The sequence below is a fragment of the Eleutherodactylus coqui genome, chromosome 4 (genome assembly GCF_035609145.1).
Source record: "Eleutherodactylus coqui strain aEleCoq1 chromosome 4, aEleCoq1.hap1, whole genome shotgun sequence".
In the NCBI taxonomy this organism is placed as follows: domain Eukaryota; kingdom Metazoa; phylum Chordata; class Amphibia; order Anura; family Eleutherodactylidae; genus Eleutherodactylus; species Eleutherodactylus coqui.
The window spans coordinates 55,591,387-55,612,122 of record NC_089840.1 but is presented as its reverse complement, the minus strand read 5'-3'; the positions used below and the strand labels follow the sequence as shown (position 1 = coordinate 55,612,122).

Below are 20,736 nucleotides of genomic sequence, written 5' to 3'. Positions count from 1 at the left end.
AGTTTGACATTCTCGTTAAAAAAACTCAGCGGTATCGTGTGAAAAAAATACGCAAGGAAAACGCAAATGTGAAAGAGCCCTTATGGAATCTTTCAGTTAGACGAATGTAAAAAAAAAATAGGATTTTTTAACTTGAAACATGTCGGGGAGGGGGGGGGGGGGGGGGGGTCTGTATTGATTTTTTAATTGCAGGGACTGCTGAGAGTTGTAGTGCATACCACTTAGGTGACTCTTGTGCTGCAGACTTGAGGCCCATTTCTATATCTCTAGTTTGGGACAGTAGTACCACACTGACTGCATACCTTACTACACTTTAGAATCTAACCATTCTATATGGAGCTTGTTAGATGATTGAACTTCCAGCAACCTTGGGCTTTTAAACTACATGTATGCCTGTTAGGACATGACATCAATATTCAAACTTTGGAGAATTGCTTGCAAGCAACAGTACGTCAACTGCTAATATACAGTAGAACTCACAGAATGCACTGCTAATATAAGTTACACATTTTATATACGGTAAATATTTCTGAAGGTTCCCTCAGATGTGTGAGAAGAGATGATGATCAGGGAGGCAGAGTTTTTTTTTTAAATTTTCTTATAATTCCACTGAGGAACACAGCGTTCCCAGGCAACAGTAGAGAACATCCAACTATATATCATGAATAGATTAGATAGAAGATTTAAAGGCCCACTCCAATGAAAACACATTTTTCCACCATGCTCCCCTCTTTTGATTGCCTGTTCCACTTAGGACATCTATGTATAGTGCAGCCTCCTGCCTGTTACTTATCAGACACCAACTTGATTTTTAGTTTTCCTCCTGCCTTTCCTGCCTTTATGCTGTGCTAGCAATCCCATGGTGCATTAGCACAGTATCACATGACCAACTACAGTCAGTTCCATTTCTGCCTGCTGGGAGGACAGTATAATTATCATTACCTTCTATATTTACCTAAATAAACTAAATACCATAAGTACACAGTCAGGAAGTATGAGTGGTCCTCTTCTTTTATTATAGCTGTGTGACACGAGCTTCTAATCATCAGCAGTAACTGTGATAGGAGCTTCTGTCTTCCCTGGCTTCTGCGAACAGCTCATGGAGGCCCATTTACATGCAGATGGAGATAAAGTGTTAATGTGCATTACTGGCCATTAAAACTTTATGCAAAAAGATCACTAGAACTTTCAATCGTTTACGTGTAAATGGGCCTTAAATCCTGGCATCATGATGCCCAGAATATGAGCGCCGATGCTTACCAAGCTAAGAAGAGAGGCGATTATTGCTTCTTTTGTTGATTTAGGTCATGGCCATCTGTTTAAATTTTTTTTTAAGTGAGGCAACCCCTTTAATTAATCATAAAGATCATAAGTCATTCATGATATGAACGCAATAGCAGCTGTAAAATGCTAATCATAATCACAATACTCTAGCTTGCACAGGATCATTTAACTTCAAAAAATATGACCAACGCGTCGAATATTTTTCTCTATGGACAAAAGAAAAAATGCCCTATTTTTACGCACTGTGCAGGAATTTATGGACTGTCGGCAACCCTGGTTGAGTGCTAGTAATATTTTTTTAATACCTTTTTTCTTGAATATTTGCATGTTCTGAAGTCACAGCCGCTGGCTGTCTCGGTCATATAACGCCTTTGTATCTGCACTTGTTAACAGTAGATTCCGTGTAGTGCTCTCCAAATAATTGCGTTCTAGAGAGAATCTCGGGTTATACTTTGGCCTCGGTGGAACAACCTCAACACTTATCCTAAGCTCGGACTTGTTTTTAGCCATTTTCAAAAACATTTTTAGTAATTCAAGAGAATTGCATTTTTAGAATTTTTCCGAACTGCATTTTCACTCCATTTGTTACATCTACATTTAGGCAGTTCTTTGCTTTCTGCTGCTCTTTTGCCCCCATATTCCAGTGAAGGAATCAATAGGAATTATGTATTCCGCCTTTTGAAGCTTTTTTTTATTTTATTTAGAAGGCTATAATAGAAAGGACATTCTAATGCAATGCACTTTCATGTCTGCTCTTACAATCTGTCATAGCTGAGCTTATTATTGTGTTCGCAATTGAAATAGTCCGAGTGACTGACACATTTCTATAGAAAGTTCAGAGGAATAATGGATAAACATGTGGAAGCTGTCTGTGTGCACCAAACAGAGTGTGTACCACTTAAAATGCATTTAAGGTGTCCTTCAGTCTGTGCCTGTATCAAGTGAATGCAAATGAGGACGTTATTGATGTTGATGGATCATTGATTAATCAGTGATACGATTAAATACATAGAGCACAGCCGGTGATTAGATATCATTTAATTATACTCTGCAACACTGATGCCTGAATTATGAATGTCCCTGGTTAATCAGCTGGTCCGGCCAATTTTATATAGCTTCTGTGACATCGCTTCAAATATTTGATATTCTGCAACAATGGCAGGGTAGCAGGCATGCAACGGCAGGATTGATAAATGTACATGTTGGCAACAGTGTCATTTATGTCAGGCATTGCTGCCTGGGTCTATGCCGGATACTTATATTCAGTGATGTGGGCTATGTTCCCCAAAAAATCATACAGGGTGCACTATACCAGAATGCAGAACTACATAGATATTGTTAAGGACTCTGATTGTGGACCAGACCTGGTGTGGCTGGCAGCTGGCCCCAGTTGCAACTCAGTCTCAGACAGGGAATCTTACCCTTAGTTAAACAGGAAGATTGGAAGACCCCTGCCTAAAAGTAGGGTAGGCATCCTGTAGGAAGGCACCAGGCTGGAACCTTGGCCCTAACTATCCCTGACAGGACACAGGGCACACAGAACACAACTGACTTACCACAAATACGGAAACTATGCACAGACTGGACGGAAATGGACAAACGCACACAGACTAAAGCACAAGGCAAAGAACATACAGAATAAACAGATCCGGGAGACAGGATCAAACAGACAAAACAGTCCTGAGACTGGCAACCCAGATATGCTGAGTTTGTCTGACACAAACGCACATCAATGCTGAGGCAAAGGAGGATTCCCAGCTCCCTTAAATAGGAAGGTAATTGCCATTTAAGCTGCAGCTGTGCTGTGAGCGCTGAGCAGGGTTAACTAGTGCAGTACTGATAGAAAGTAGAAGAAACAGGTACATTTATACAGAAGGAGCAGAGTGATGCCCGAGTCCGCCAAGAACAGCAAGAGGGCAGCAGACACGGGTAGCAGACCAAACGGATATATTGCAACTTAACCAAGCTTAATGCATAGATACAGTACCAGAACCAAGCGTACTGTACAGATACATTGCAATGAACCTGAGCTTATGGCACAGATACGGTACGAGGATCACATTTACTACATAAATACCATAAGAGAACCAAATTGCAATACGCACTGAGACTGAATACGCCCACATCAATGGCAGTTTGTCATATTTAATGCTATTCTTAAGCAATTCACTGATTTTGTGAAATCAGGGTTTCTCATTGCACTATAAATAATGCCCTACAAAATGCTCCATATAAAAAGTGCAACATAGGATGGTTCATGTAAAAAAACACCTTTAAAATATACTGTAATACTTTAACAGTGCCCCTCATAGTACCTCATTTCACAGTTAGCCACTAAACGGTATCTTATCTGTAAGATGGTCACTTTTGACCGTGGTGTTCAAAGGGTTAAATGCTGGAATAAGAGGCCTCTCTAATCTTGGCCATTAAAAGGGTTGTGCAGTTGTAGACTATTGTGACCTACCTGCAGGATAGGCCATCAGTAGTAGATCAGTGAAGACATACCACCTAAGATCTGCACTGATCATCTATTCACTTGGCCACTGTGCTTGTGCACTGAGCTAATTTCTGCAGGAAGCCAACAGCTCCATTGCCACTGCAGTGGTCAGACTTGGTATTGCAGGCACAGCTCCCATCAAAGCGAATGGGAACTTTGTTTTCAATACCAAGCCTGGCCACTGCAGTGGGAACACAGCTGTCTGTTCCCTGCAGAAATCATCTCCGTCCATGAGCGCACTGGCCTGCAAACAGCTGATCAGAGGGAGTTGTGGGAGGTGGACCATGGTTGATCTGCTATTGGTGGTTTATCCTAAGTATAGGCCACCAATTGTTTACAGTTGGACTACCCCTTTAAATCAGGAGCTAGGCTGTCATTTTACATGCATGTGTGGTTTTATTCCACAGCACCAATCTACCCTTACCATATGATTACAGCTGATGCCAGCAGTGGAATTACAAAACATTTCATTCTCAACAAGTAATTGTGACCTTTTCTTCCAGGTATGAACGACTTCTGCAGACCTGCTCCATAGCTCTGGTTGGAAAATATACTAAACTGAGTGATTGTTACACATCTGTCTTCAAGGCTCTAGAACACTCAGCACTGGCCATTAATCATAAGCTGAATTTGATGGTAAGTTATTATTTCTTTCCATTTAGAGTATTGCAATCATGCACAGAAGCCGCCGATTGCCGGGGTAATTTAAAATTTCCCTGCTCCCGGCTACCAAGCATAGCCAAGAGCCTGGAAATTTCACAGAGGCAGCGGTATGTGGTCCTTGATCGCGTGATCACCGTTATCCAATGGATAATGGCAGTTACGTAAAAGTTTAAAAAAAAGTTAACGTTTCACCTCCCATCATGGATCCAATCCATGAGGGGGGGGGGGGGGAATTACTTACCTAAGGCCTCTGGCGATGTCCCCCGAAGGGATCTTTATCCATAGACGTTTCCCTAGCTTCAGTGCATGCGACTGTCGCCAAAATAGCGGATGCACGCGCAGAAACAGGGGAGGGCCTGGGAAATTTAAAATCTCCTTGCTTCTGGCTACTGAAGGTACCTGAGAGCCTGCAGTAGTGACAGTGGGCTACGGTGGGCAGTCCCCGGTCACGTGATCACCGTTATCCAATGGATAATGGCGATCACGTAAAAGTTACAAAACAATTGAAGTTTATTGCTCTTTTCGGTTTGGGCCCCGTTGTGTATAGAGACATAATATTAGGGCCACAAAGGAAATGTTTCTGAACACAGGACAAACAGGGGTATCCATTTTGGGTTAAAAGTCTTCATTCCTACGTGTGCTGTACAAAAAAGAAAATGTTTTTAAAATGACACAATTGTCAAAAAAACCGAAAATTGTAATTTTTTCCTTTTGCTTTGCTTAGATTCATTCAAAAACTGTGGCGTCAAAGTACACAGTACACCCCTAGATAAGTTCGTTAAGGGGCTTACTCTTCAAAATTGGGTCATTTGTGACGGTTCTTTTTGTGTTGGCCGCTCAAGGGCTCTACAAGTGGGCAATGGGGCCTAAAAGCCTTCAAGTAAAATGTCTGTTCTGAAAGCCACCAGCTGATCCTTTCGGTTTGGAGCCCGTTGTTCATATGGACATAAGATTAGGGCCACAATGAGCATGTTTGTGAACACAGGACTAACAGGCATATCCATTTCGGGGTGTAAATCCTCATTTTCATGTGCACTATAGAAAAAAAAATATCTTTAAAATTACATTTTTGCGAAAATATGAAATTTTATTTTTTCTCCTCCAAATTGCATTAACTCCTGAAAAAAATCTGTAGGGTCAAAATACTCATGACATGCCTCAGTGAATACATAAAGGGGTGTATATTTGAAAATGGGGTCATTTGTGGGGGTCTCTATCATTCTGACACCTATGAGCCTTTGCAATTTTGCCTTGGTGCAGGAAAACAAAGTGTTCCTCCAAATGTTGTTAAGTAATGTTTAGGTTTTTTTTAACCATTTAGGAAACGTACAAATTTTTCAAATGTGCATCCAGAATAAAGTAAGCAGAATTAAATATATATATTATCAAAAATGTGTACAGTATTTTTGCACATATTTGAGAAATTACATTTGAAAATGTGAAATAATAACCTTTTTCAAAAGTTTCTCAATTTTGGCACTTTTAATAAATATACACAAATTATATCGGTCTATTTTTACCACCTAAATGAAGTACAATATGTGGTGAAAAAAGCAATGTCAGAACCACTTGGATATGCAAAACTTTTACGGAGTTATTCTATGTTAAAGTGACACCTTTCCAAAATTTGGCTCTGTCACTAAGGGGTTAAAATGTGGTTTTAAAAAGTTAATTATAATTTAAAAAGTTTAAAAGAACAATCGACAGCATTTATATAGAATATATTTCATACTATGAATACATTCCTTATTATCTCAGTATATAGATTCGGCTGAGCTAGAACCTTCCACCAAAACAGAAGACCCTGTAAAATACCACAAAGCCTGGGAAAAGCTTTGCAAAGCTCAGTAAGTCACGTACTCAGACTTATGTAGTAATGCTATAACACTTCAAAGCTTTTGTGTGTGATTTATCTATTGGCCATATAATGATGCCTTGAAAATGTCAAGTGTAGAGGTGACAATGCGGTACAAACAGGAATAAGTACTTGCTGCAACAATCTCAAGGACCTACATTTACTGAATATAACTTCCGTTCTCTTTAAAGGGAATCTGTCACTGTTTAAATTGGACCTAAACTATTTTGCTACATGGATAGCTGAAGATACAGATTTCAAAAATGTAATTACTATTGTTCACACAATTGGCGCCTATATGTCATGGGTATCCAAATTATAGAAGTGTAATTATATTGAGCTCCAAGAATCAGACACGTGGCACACTAATGTTGTTCACAAGCAAATGCCTGTCTATATTTATTGTTCAGTAGTTGATATATTATTTTAAATTGAAACATCCCCATACAGCAGGCCAATCAGAAGAATAGCAAGTTCTGTGATAACATACAACTAGAAATGAGCGAGTACCAAAATGCTCTGGTGCTCGTTTTTTGTAATGCTCGAGAGCTCTGTTCAAGTAACGAACCCCATTGAAGTCAATGGGAGACTCAAGCATTTTTCTCTCTCTTTCTCTCTCTTTCTCTCTCTCTCTCTTTCTCTCTCTCTCTTTCTCTCTCTCTCTTTCTCTCTCTCTCTCTCTCTCTCTTTCTCTCTCTCTCTTTCTCTCTCTCTCTCTCTCTTTCTCTCTCTCTTTCTCTCTCTCTCTTTCTCTCTCTCTCTTTCTCTCTCTCTCTTTCTCTCTCTCTCTTTCTCCCTCTCTCTTTCTCCCTCTCTCTTTCTCCCTCTCTCTTTCTCTCTCTCCCTCTCTCTTTCACCTTCTCCCACCCCCTCTTTCTCTCTCTCTTTCTCCTTCTCCCTCTTTCTCTCTCTCTCTCTCTCTCTCACTCTCTTTCTCTCTCTCCCCCCCCTCTCTCCCCCCTCACCCTCTCCCCCCCTCACTCTCTCCCCCCCCCCTCACTCTCTCCCCCCCCTCTCTCTCTCCACCCCCTCACTCTCTCTCTCCCTCTCCCCCTAAAATTTGATCAAGCATCAGAGCACTGTGTGGTGCTCACTCGAGTAACGAGTAATTCCGAGTATGCTAATGCTCGATCGAGCATCAAGCTCAGACGAGCACGCTCGTTCATCTCTACATACAATGAATAATAACTAGTATTTGTATAAACATTTTAGCATATAATAAGCTATGAGCATGTAACCAATCGTAGCAGATGTTAACATTAACCTAATGCACATGCCGTTTACCTGTTCTCAACAAATATTTCAGCTCCAGTATCCCGTCTCAGCTGGTATTTGTTTATGGCTAGACCCAGCAAGTTGGCGACAGTGTCGCCAGAAAGACAGAATTACCTGTGGCCAAGCATTTCTCTAGTCATGGGCACGACATAGAAGATATGAAAGTTATGATATGGAAAGGCAATTGCAAGTCACAAAGCCATAGAAGAATTTGGGAATATAAATTCATAACAACTTTTGACACTTTTAATAAAGGGTTAAATTATTCACGAGGATTTATGTGTGAGTGGGAAGTATGAGCAATCTCTAGCACAAATAACACTGCTGACCTGGTGAACCCCCCCCCCCAACACTATTTCAGGCACCATAAAACTTTCACTCCCTTATCAGTGACTTCCTACAGTTGTTTGTATTTCTGTGCTAATAAGGGGGATGGAATAACATTTCTGTGCTTGGATTCACTAACTTAGGGACCATAAAACCTTCACTCCCTTACCAGTGACTATTATTTTTTCATGTGCAAATTAATCACATCCATGTATGTGCCTTGTCATAAGTATGTGTGTATAAATATGCATGCCTCTTCGGATCCATTTCATTATGCCTTGATGAAGGACTGAGCGTAAAAGTCCGAAAGCCTGCATTAATATTGTGTATTTTTGTTAGCCTATAAAAGGTATCATATCTACAAGATGACATGGTTTTTCTTGCTGGGTACAATTACAGTGAGATAAGGAATGTTCACCCAAAGTTATCCCTGTATTGCAAATGTCAACCTCTTAGTAGTTTGCTCTCAGAATCATATGCTTTGCAAACAATCATGGCTATCACACTGACTGAGTGTTACGATCGTGTGGGCAGACTAAGCACGGGGCCCACACGTTCGCAACCAAAGGGAAGAATGAGTACGCACACGGGTTTCTCCAGGGTCACACGGTTTTCAGCCAGACTGACCCTGTGCTATAAGGGGGATGACAGTGCCCTACCTAAGCGGGGACATTGCCCCAATAAGGGCAGCCCAGTAGTCTTTGGATCTGGGCCCTAGCTGATCCTAGGAGCCACGCACCAGAACAGGACGCATTCACATGCCACATGACAGGGATTGAACAACAGGACACACAGAGCCAGAATACACAGCATACAGCAGCCACAATGCAAACACTAATAGCAGATGATAAGCTGAATATAAATGCGAGGTGTTAGTTCGTACATTGGCCAATGAACTTAAGCTGCAAGCCCCGGCAAGGCCCCTCGTATCTTGCAGTCCCTACACTAGCAAGACACATCTACTAGAGGGCCCTAGAGGCCAACCTAGCGCAGATATAGCAAACAAACTCAGCAGACCAAACTGACACAAAATAAATGGACATGAACCACAAGGCACAGATCACACAGCAAGCTGCAACAGAACAGAGAACAAGTAACAGGACACATGTCACAGATACATCCGAACAGTACAAGACCAGCTTCAGACTGACCAGGAGCTGGGTTTATATGTGAGCACAGACCCAGGGGATTGGCTAGCAGGAAGAACCACACTCAGCCAGCTCAATCATTAACCCTGAGAGTGCTGTGCTGCTGGAAGCACAATAGTACAACATGTCTTAGCAGCACACGTAACACTGAGCACACAGAATGGCTACTATGCACAGAAGAGGGCCTCTTTACCCTAACACTATCTCTGAACTCACTTTCACTCCAGTCATTTTCATACATTCATATTTCAAAGGCTTTGTTTACATTTTACCCTAAAGTGGTCAACCCCCAGAACCTGTGAAGATACACAATTATGTGAGCAATGCATCTATGCAAAAATTTGCGAATTTTATTGTTCTTTTTGCAAGAAATTACTGACAAATCAATGGAGTACAGAAAGGCAACAATATGCTCCGGCAGTGACGGGGTCAAATTGCATGAGTCTGATAGGTATCTATTCAGAACCAGACACTTTAACTCTATCATTATATTTTTTGTAAAAAAAAAAATTAGTTTTTTTTTTTTTTTTGAAGTGGTGGGGTACCTTTATTTGAGGCAAAAATGCTGTGGAATGTCCGCAGCTTTTACACATTAAAAAGAGTCAAAATCCGCACTATTGGTGTGGATTCTGACTCTAAATCAGCTGCATACCTGCAGCGGATTTCAGCATATACAGCGCTCATCTCCACAGTCTTTGGGCTTATTTAGACCACCGTATATCGGCCAGGTATTCACGCCGGCCGATATACGGCGTCCCTCTCTGCAGGGGGAGGAGGCTGGAAGAGCCGGGAGCAGTGCTCTGAGCTCCCGCCTCCTCTCCGCCCCTCACCACTATTTGCAATAAGAGAGGGCGGGACAGAAGCGGAGCTAAGTTCAGAGACTTAGCTCCGCCCCCTCCCATTTCAAATAGTGTTGACTGGCAGAGAGGGGGCGGGAGCTCAGTGCACTGCTCCCGGCTCTTCCAGCCTCCTCCCCCTGCAGAGAGGGACACCGTATATCGTCCGGGCGTGGAAACCTGGCCAATATACGGACGTCTGAATAAGCCCTTCGGCTGTCAACGAATTCCTTCACCCAGTACCCAGTGGCTTTTAGTAGAGCGCAGCACCTCTGGTCAGGTGATCGCACCATTTTATTTTTGAGAGGAGTTGAAATTTTCATTGCTACCATTTTGAGGGACTTTTGGACTGATTTTTCTAACTTTTTTGGGGAGGTAAAACAGAAGAGAAATAGCAATTCCGGCATTGCTTTTTAAATCATTTTTACGGCGTTCACCATGTGAGATAAATTGCAAAATATTTTCTTCTTTTTTGGCTCGTTATGAACACGGGAATCCTTTTTATGTGTTGCTTTTAAAACTTTTGGGGGGTATTTAATCCATTTAAAAAGGGTTTGTGTTGCTCCCTAACTAGTCAACAAAGGATATTTTGGCCTGTGTAGGCGCTCTCAACAATTTAATCAGTGCTTGCGGAATTGAACAACAGCGTAAAAGTACAAACAATAGTTGTTTAGACACTTTAGCAACTATGTTTCTCGACTCTTTAGACAATAGTTGTCCTGTGTAAAGCCATCCTGAGCTCTTCTGCCAGTATTTTACATCTTGCTGCCATGAAGCTAAACAAATACTGTAATAGACTTGGCATTGAATACAAAGGACACAGATGCACAATCGCTATACCTTGGCAACCTATCTGAAATGATCCATTCTCTAGGTTCACTAGGAGGTCTATGTGCCAGCGTATTTTTTATGTTCAGGATGTGGCGGTGCTGCCAGCCCAGGCGGGAGAGCATTCATTCTATTTATGTGCTTATATTTCTTCTTCCTATGAGTCGTTCTGCTCAGTATTGCAAAAGTGCTAAAATCTGTTAGAAAATGAAAGATTTCGGACCTAATGTAAATCTGTAGATTATATGCGTATTCAGTATTCAGGCCTGTGCTGATTCATTTCATAGCATGACTTTATATCGGAGCTCTATTTTTCGGTTACACATCTTCTAATAACCTGCTCCTCTTAACATAGCTATAGAGTTAAAGGGATATTCCAACCAAATATCAAATAGTTGGGGGGTCCATATAACCTGTCATGACCCCATGTCACAATACAGGGTGGCCAGAGGTAACTGCAAGTAAGGTTGGGCGTCGAGGACACTACTTTCTATTGAAGTCTAAATACGGAAACAACTCAGGAAGCTGGCTGACATGTATCTGACATGTATGACCTATCCTGTGCATAAGGTATACATTTTGGTCAAATACTCCTTTTAAATGATAAAATTCTGTCTGCCTGTAGCCACCACTAGAGGGAGCTTATTGCAGATAAATGTATAGGTTAAACTCAAGAATGTATCTTTAGTAATCTTCTAAGCTCCCCCTAGTGGTAGCTGCAGACAGAGAGAATTTTGTCATATAACCCTATGCAGGGGCATAGCTAAAGGCTGATGAGCCCGGGTGCAGAAGTTTATCTTGGAGCCCCCCAATTTCTCTTTAACTCCTTTAAGCTGGGCCCCAATGCAAAACCTGCAACAGGGCTCCCAACTGTAATGCTTTATTCATACTACTGGGCTCCCTATATGGAGAAGATGGGTCTTATGGCCCCCCCTCAGGCTACTGAGCCCGGGTGCAACCGTATCCCCTGCATCTCCTACAGTGACCCTATGGCTGTATGAAAGGAAGAAGGAGATTTGGAGCTCAGTAATGGAAAAACAGAGCAGCAACCCCAGGATGATATATAATGAGATGTAATCCACTCAATAGTTTCAGAAATTATATTAAAAGTTGGACACAAACTTTTACTTTGTCATATATTTAAAGCACTTTGAATATGTAGTGATGGTTATTTACAAAGATAACTATTTTAGCTGAAGTTGCGGCATTTACATATGATCTAATTCACGCGGCGTGATACATGTATGATTTATAACTATTTATGGAGTAAAGTGATGTATTGTGTGGAGCTCTTATAAGGGTGATCATTCCTGGGTTAGTAAAGCGTTACATGCAGTTTATCTTTCCATTAATATGGTCCCAGTATAATGTGATTTAAGAAACATTATCATTTATCACGCATAAATGGGCTCCCGGAATATAGCGTCTTGTCCTTGAATCAAGGCTGGGATGACAAAACACAGCTTTAACTGCGAAGATAAAATCTCCTAGAATGCTGCAGATGCCGCATTACTGTCCTATATTATAATACCTCTATGCATGGGAATTAGTTTAACATGAAGTAGTGATTACCCTGACTCCCGTGTAAGACTGATGCTTCTACAACAATATAATATGCATATAATGCCATATATTTAGGCCTTAGTCACACGGGCGTTTTTTCGCGCGATTTGCGGATCGCATGACGGATGCGCATCCGCAAATCGCGTGACCGGGGCCAAAAAAATCGCCCGAAAAATCTGCTCCTAGCCGCGTTTCATTAGAAACGGGCTGGAGCTGTCCAGCGCATTGAATTCAATGGAGCCGGCAATACAGCCGGCTCTATTGAAAGCAATGCGCTGCGGGCGAGCGCAGGATGAATTGTCGGGAAGGGCTTAAATATATAAGCCCTTCCCTGCAATTCATCCAGAAAAGTGTAAAAATAAAAAAATCTATATACTCACCTTGTCCCGGCAGACTGAGCTCAGAGCGGCCGGTCTGCAGTGGGTGTGAAGGGGGTGTGAGTCAGACTTGCCTCTGATTGGCTCAGCGCTGAGCCAATCAGGGGCAAGTCTGACTCACACCCACTGCAGGCCGGCCGCTCTGAACTCCGTCTGCCGGGACAAGGTGAGTATATATATATTTTTAATTTTTACATATTTCTGGATGAATTGCAGGGAAGGGCTTATATATTTAAGCCCTTCCCGACAATTCATCCTGCGCTCGCCGGCAGCCCATTGCTTTCAATGGAGCGGGCTGTATTGCCGGCTCCATTGAATTCAATGGGCAAACATCGTTCTTCTCTGCCACAGCTGTCTTCTATATGTTCTCAATGGGGTTGGCGCTGCTGCCGCCGGCCCCATTGAGCGCATATAGAGAAGAGAACAGGAATCGCAGATCGCAGATAGGTGCGATCTGCGATTTCTGTTCTATAATTTATCGGACGAGCGCATAAAAAGCGCTCATGTGTCCGATACCATTGCAAAGCAATGGTTTTAAAAAATCGCCGGACGCATGCGCAAATCGCGCGAAAAAACGCCCGTCTGACTAAGGCCTTAAGGGTTTTTTTTCTGAAAAATTTGCCATGGGTATGTGGCAATCAAAATTCACTGACTACTACAGTCACAGAATTATTCAACCCCTTCATGATGAGCGTCTTTAGTACTTAGTAGATCACCTTTTGCTGTTACGACCTGCTGTATACATGATGCATAACCAGACAGCAGCCTCTGACAGCGTTCCTGGGGAATCTTAGCCCATTACCCATGGACAATGGCCTCCAGTACTGAAATATTCTTGGGTTTGTTGCTGCAATCCCAAAGATTTTCTGTTGGGTCCAAGTCAGGCAACTGACAGCCTCTCTAGAGTCTTCCAGGACTTCCTATGAAACCAAGCCTTGGCGGGCTTTGAGATATGCTTGGGATCATTGTCCTGTTGGAAGCTCCAATGACACTCAAGCTTCAGCTTCCTTACAGAAGGTATGACGTTGACTTTGAGGAATTCCTGATACTTGGTTGAATCTATCTTGCAGGTTTCCAGTGTCAGATGAATCAAAGTAGGAAAAAAGTTGTTGTAGGCGCAATCCCTTTTCTTAAAGAGGCACAAGATGTGTTTTTAAGCTCAACTCCTCTGTTTTTATTAAGAATGAATCCAGCATATAATAATAGATGCATTTCAGAGGCCGTTGCACCCCTTGCTCAGTATTTTAGCTGGAGACACATAGCCAGCATCGTAAAGTGTTCTCTTTACATTTGAACAGTAGTTTCCGGCTTCCCTCCGTGTCTTTTAGGTTTGGGTTGCCACTTCAAGGCATTTGAGATCATTTTAGCTGAGTAGCCTATGATTTGCGGCTTAATTCTCTTAATGTTTTTCCTTCTCCAATCAACATTGTAATCAAAGAACATCCTTCATCAGAACAATGTGTGGAACGACCCATTTTCACCAGTATTTCAGAAGGAAATGTACTATAACAAACAAATGCCACCTACCTACCTTAAGGCCCCCTGCACACGGGTGGAAATTCCGCGGCGGGATTTCCCGCAGAATTTCCACCTGTGGAAGCTGCCATAGGATTGCATTAGAAAACGCAATCCTAGGCAGGCGGCCGTGATTTGTCTGCGCGAAATCGCAGAGCCCCGCACAGAAATGTCACCCCCCCATCCGCTGGCTCCGGTCTGAGCATGCGCCGGCAGCCAGCACATCAAGAAGCTGGACCCGCGGGAGCAGGTGAGTGCCGCGTTAGTCTCTGCAGGGGCTCCGATCGGGTCCCGCTGCGAGAATTCTCGCAGCCGGATCCAACCCGGCCGTCTGCAGGCAGCCTAAATAAGGGCCAAATTTAACACCTGTTATTCCATGGAATTAATGACTTCACCAATTTAACTCCTTACTGCTATTATTTTGAAAACATCCCTTTCAATTAATGATTCAATTACTCAGAAGGAGCGGCATTTCGTAATTTTTTGGGTCTGTTTTTTCCTATTCTACTTCACTCACAAGTTAATTACTTGCAATGTACAATTAGCACTTCTACCAAAAACAGTGATTTATCAGGTTATAATGTTAGACTATTTTTTGGAACACTATTGTATATCGTTTTGAGCATGTTGGAGCCAACTTGTCTTGCGCTTCCATGTCAATGGAGGTGTATGCCTTGGTGGTCAGGCACGAAGACCTCCAATGTTTAATATGCACTAGGCCTCCTTCACACGGGCGACACGGCATCGCCGTGACAATCGCAGTGATATTGCATCGCTGTGTCTTCTCGCGGCAATACCACGATTTTGTAGCATCACATGTGAGGATTTTCTGGGGGGTGGGCTTGAAATATAAGCCCTACCCCGAAAATAAGCTGTAGCTGAAGAAAAACAAAAAAGTATACATCACCTCTCCCGCACTGTCAGCGGCGCTGCCGCAGCTTTTTCCTGGGTCCTGGCACTAATCATCTTCTTCATCTTCATTGATTCAATCACAGCAATTCTTCAAGCACTGGCTGTGATTGGCTAAGTGTCAGCCAATCGCAGCCAGCGCTTCCAGAAGGCGGGGATTTTTCAATCCCCGGCCAAATGATGAAGAAGAGAGGCAGTGCCGGGACCCAGGGAGACGCTGCGGCGGCGTCGGAGAGCACTTCTAAGGTGTGTCAGTTTTTTGTTTTTTTTTCCCTGCAGCTTAGGGCTTAGATTTGGCTTTGACAGTAGCATTTCCTTCCAACAAAATGAAGGCTCCATAGAGAAACATGGGGTACAAAATCTTGCGTGTCGTGGGCATATCGCCGGACCCGCAAGGCTTTTGTGTCGGGTTGTTACATGCTACAAAACATCTAGTGTGAAGGAATCCATAGGAAAGCATGGGCTTCACTTACATACGATTTGTAGCATTGTAGCAATGTGATAAAATTGCATGACTTTGTCGCTCGTGTGAAGGAGGCCTTAATGTTCAAATGGAAACCTCTGTGCCTGCTGCCTGCAAATTTGGTAGCAGGCCTTTTGCATTCACTTTAGGGGTATTTGACCACCTGCTTCCTCAGGAATCTGGTGGCGGACAGTAATGGCTTCCTCTTTTTGTCATGTCCAGGTAGTGTGGCCAGTGCTTTTTTAACTTTGAACTTGCGAACTATGCTTCCCCCTGTATCTCTAGGAACATTCAGTGCCTTTGCTATCTTTTACATGTATCTTTCTTCTTGTTTGTGCAAGGCAATGATCTCTTCTCTTAACTTTTTAGGGAACTCTCTTGACTTAGGCCTCCCTCACACAGGTGTTTGCAGAAATGCAGTGTTTTTCAATGCTGCGTTTACTGCGGTTTCAGCAGCGTTGTCTTACATTTTTGACAACATTTTGGCTACGTTTTCAGCACAGCTGAAAATGCAGCCAAGTATGCTGAAAAAAAAAATCATTACTCACCTAGCTGGCACTGTCCGGGTCCCTGCCGCTGCTTTTCGGAGCTCCTGGCACTTGTCAGCGCCGACAGAGAATCTTTTGCTAGTGACGGGTTTGACGACCAACAAGAAAATGGCTGTGATTGGTTCATCGTGTGCTGGCTGTGATTGGCTCAGACAGTGCTCGAGGAACCAATCAGAGCAATTTCTTGCTGGAGGCGGGGCCTTCAAACCCCGTCACTAGCAAAAGATGCCCTGTCGGCAATGACAAGTGGCCAGCAGCTTGTCTGGAGCTTTAGAGAGCAGCGGCTGGGACCCTAGCGCTTGTATTTAGTGCTGCCAAAAACGTGATACCAAGTTGTGCTACGTTTTCAGTAGCGCTGAAACCGCTGCTCATTCATTTCAATGGGCGACGCACGGCTGCAAAGGGCCAAAGATAGAACATGCATCGCTGTCTAAGCACGTTGAAAATGCTGCGTTTTTACGCTTGTATAAACAGTCCCATTGAAATGAATGGGAGCGTTGTACAACGTTTAACGCGGCGCTAAACGCTGTACAAAAATGCCTGTGTGAGGGAGGCCTTAGCCATATTTCTAACATGCAATAAAATGTCACAGTCAACAAAGCCCAAGCCTGTCCAGGTATTTGATGAGTTTATCTCAAGTACACCTGAGACAACTAGGTATCACAAATTCAGGTGCACCTGAGAGAACATAGCAGGATTTCCTACATTCATAAATAAAACATTTTTTTCATTGCATCTTTTAAAATGCAACACAGTGGGAAGGAGAGAATAACACGGCAACACTTACCTGTCTCAAGCCATATAATTCTGTCTCTTAATCATAGAGAGTGAGTGACTTTCTTCCCCACTCCTTCTTATTTATGGAAGAACTGATTCAATCCTGTAGTGGTGAGATGTCAACACCTGATATGACAATACTAGCTGATATACCCGGCTTCGCCCGAGTTAATTTGGTACTGGTGTTTATCTGGTGTTCACACGGAAAATCTTATGAAGTCGTGGTTACTTTAGAGATACTGAGGAAAAACATATGTTCACCATTTTGCATAGTTCTCTGCGTTACCCAGGAAACCCCACGTGGAGGCAACCATGCAACGTTTCCTTTATATAAAATGACATCAGGAAGTCAGAGAATTAGATTACGTACATAAAATTTGGACACTAATTCTTTTGCGCTTAGAATTGAATAATCGAGTTGGGACCCATTAACTTTTCATACTTAGGACACAATCAATGCTTGTGCCAAATTTCATGTTTTTATGACACCGGGAAGTGAGAGATTTAGATTATGTACGTAAAATTTGGACGCTAATTCTTTTGCGCATAGAACTGAATAATGGAGTTGGAACCCATTAGCTTTTCCTATTCATGACATAATCAATGCTCGTGCCAAATTTCCCGTTTCTATGACACCGGAAAGTGAGAAAATTACATTCCGCACGTAAAATTTGGACGCCCTAATTCTTTTGCGCATAGAATTGAATAATCGAGTTGGGACCCATTAGCTTTTCCTATTTATGACATAATCAATGCTCGTGTCAAATTTCCTGTTTCTATGACACCGGAAAGTGAAGAAATTACATTCCGCACGTAAAATTTCGACGCCAATTCTTTTGCGCATAGAATTAAATAATCGAGTTGGGACCCATTAGCTTTTCCTATTTATGACATAATCAATGCTCGTGCCAAATTTCCTGTTTCTTTGACACCGGAAAGTGAGAAAAATACATTCCGTACGTAAAATTTCGACGCCAATTCTTTTGCGCTAGAATTGAATAATGGAGTTGGGACCTAAGAACTTTTCCTATTTTTGACATAATCAATGCTCGTGCCAAATTTCACGTTTCTATGATACCGGAAAGTGAGAAAATTAGATTCCGTACGTAAAATTTGGACGCTAATTCTTTTGCGCATAGAATTGAATAATGGAGTTGGGACCCATTAGCTTTTCCTATTTATGACATAATCAATGCTTGTGCCAAATTTCCTGTTTCTATGACACCAGAAAGTGAAGAAATTACATTCCGCACGTAAAATTTGGACGCTAATTCTTTTGCGCATAGAATTGAATAATCGAGTTGGGACCTATTACCTATTCCTATTTAGGACATAATCAATGCTCGTGCCAAATTTCCCGTTTCTATGATACCGGAAAGTGAAAGAATAACATTCCGCACGTAAAATTTTGACGCCAATTCTTTTGCGCTAGAATTGAATAATCGAGTTGGGACCTATGAACTTTTCCTATTTATGACATAATCAATGCTTGTGCCAAATTTCACTTTTCTATGACACCGGAAAGTGAGAAAATTAGATTCTGTACGTAAAATTTGGACGCTAATTCTTTTGCGCATAGAATTGAATTATCGAGTTGGGACCCATTAGCTTTTCCTATTTCTGACATAATTAATGCTCCTGCCAAATTTCGAGTTTCTATGACACCGGGAAGTGAGAGAATTAGATTCCGTACGTAAAATTTGCACGCTAATTCTTTTGCGCATATTATTGAATAATCGAGTTGGGACCCATTGACTTTTCCTATTTATGACATATTCAATGCTCGTGCCAAGTTTTAAGTTTCTATGACATTGGGAAGTGACAGATTTAGATTATGTACGTAAAATTTCGACGCCAATTCTTTTGCGTTAGAATTGAATAATCGAGTTGGGACCCAATTACTTTTCCTATTTTGGAGATAATCTATGCTTGTGCCAAATTTCATGTTTCTACGACATCGGGAAGTTGGAGAACTTTTAGTGAGTGAGTGAGTGAGTGAGTCAATCAGTGAGTCAGTGAGGTCTTTCGTCTTTATATATATAGATGTGCTCTTATGAGAAATTCTATTCAGGGTTTGAGTAATTCTGAGACTGTAGTAGTCCTTAAAAGTGGCATTTTGTGGTGAATAGAAGAACCACTTGTTAGATGTGCTGATTGTTTTTTGTAAATAGCTGAAAGTTTGATTGCAGCTGTATTGTATGTATTTATTTGCATGGAGAAGAGTTCCTGAGAGTCAGGGACGGATTGTGCATTAGAAATAGGGAGCTATACCGATGCATGGCCCTCATCATTAGCTCCAACATTAACCCTTTCCAATCCAATGTCGGGCCTGCCCCGACATCATCATTTTCCTCCACAGCTCCGATGTCGGGGCAGGCCCGACACTGCAGTGCAGGAGTGCATCTGCACCCGATCGTCAGACACATCGGGTGCAGATGCACTCCTGCACTGGTCCTCATCAAGGACACCCGAGGAGAAGGCAGAAAGGGTTTTTAACCCTTTCTGTCTTCTCCTTTACACATTACATAGCGCTCAATTAGCGCTATGTAATGCATACAGATTCCGGCCGGCGATCATGTGACCGCCGGTGTTACCTGACCCCCGGCGGTCACATGAATGCCGAGCCGGGAGCCTGCACCATGGGGGGGGGGCTGCTTACCTGTCCGGCGTCCTCCGCATTCTACCTTCTGTCTCCCGGCCCGGCGATCATGTGACCGCCAGGTGCCACCTGACCCCAGTGGTCACAGGATCGCCGAGCCGGGAGGCAGAAGGAGAATGCGGAAGATGCCGGACAGGTAAGCAGGTCCCTCCCTGCACCCTCCTGAACTCTGTCAGATCAGGAGGGTGCAGGGAAATGTATTTTTTCTCACCCATTCTCCCCAGCTCTAATTTATTTGGAGCTGGGGAGAATGGGTGAGAAAAAATAAATGGATTGGAAAGGGTTAAGGGCTCATTCCCACGAAAGTATTTTCACCGCATAATACATGGTGAATGGAGTAAATAACAGCAAATTGATTTTCATTGATCTATTCACATTTGCGTATATACCGTATATTCCGGCGTACAAGACCTTTTAACCCCGAAAAATCTGCTCTGCAGTTTGGGGTCGTCTTATACACCAGGTATACGAAAAAAAAAATTGTCAAAAAACAGTACTCACCTCCCCAGGTGTTCTGCGGCGCTGCTGCAGGCTGTCGCTCCTTCCTCGTCCCCGACAGAGCATTGCTTTCTGGATGCAGGGCTTGAAATCCCCGCCTCCAGAAAACTAATGCTGTGATTGGCTAACTCACGCGCCGTCAGCCAACCACAGCCATTCAACATTGATTGGCTGACGGCGCATGAGTTAGCCAATCACAGCATTAGCTTTCTTGAGGCGGGGATTTCAAGCCCCGCATCCAGAAAGTAATGCTCCATCGGGGACGAGAAGGGAGCGACAGCCTGCAGCAGCGCCGCAGAACGCCGGGGGAGGTGAATACTGCTTTTTTCTTTTTTTTTTACACCGTATTCCCGGCGTATAAGGCGACAGTTGGGGGGTCGTCTTATACGCCCAGTCGCCATATGTAGGGTAGGGGCCATATGCGATAAGCAGGGTGGAATGTGTGAGGGGCGGGTGACTAGGTCAGGAGATTTGGTATGCCTCCCTGAAATGGTGTGTTTTTAGGATGCATCTGAAATTTTGTTCAGCAGGAATTGTCCGGATGCCTTGGGGTAGAGCGTTCCAGAGGATGGGTGCTACTCTGGTGGTGAGCATGGGAGATTCGTATTAGAGGGGTGTTTAGTCTGAGTGTGTTAGCAGATCAGAGTGTGCGGGCTGGTGGTGTACAGACAGGAGGGAAGCGATGTACAGTGGTGCGGCACCATGGAGAGTTTT

The 20,736-nt window shown here is 42.9% G+C and overlaps 1 protein-coding gene across 1 annotated transcript in view; it reads left to right on the top strand.

Moving 5' to 3' along the window:
• The window catches only part of CTPS2 (CTP synthase 2), a 181,704-nt gene that overhangs the window by 54,511 nt on the left and 106,457 nt on the right, over positions 1-20,736 (top strand). Inside the window, exons 11-12 of the mRNA XM_066599475.1 lie at positions 4,285-4,417; positions 6,203-6,291. Of these exons, the coding sequence (XP_066455572.1) occupies positions 4,285-4,417; positions 6,203-6,291 (222 nt within the window). The remainder of the gene's footprint in view (positions 1-4,284; positions 4,418-6,202; positions 6,292-20,736) is intronic.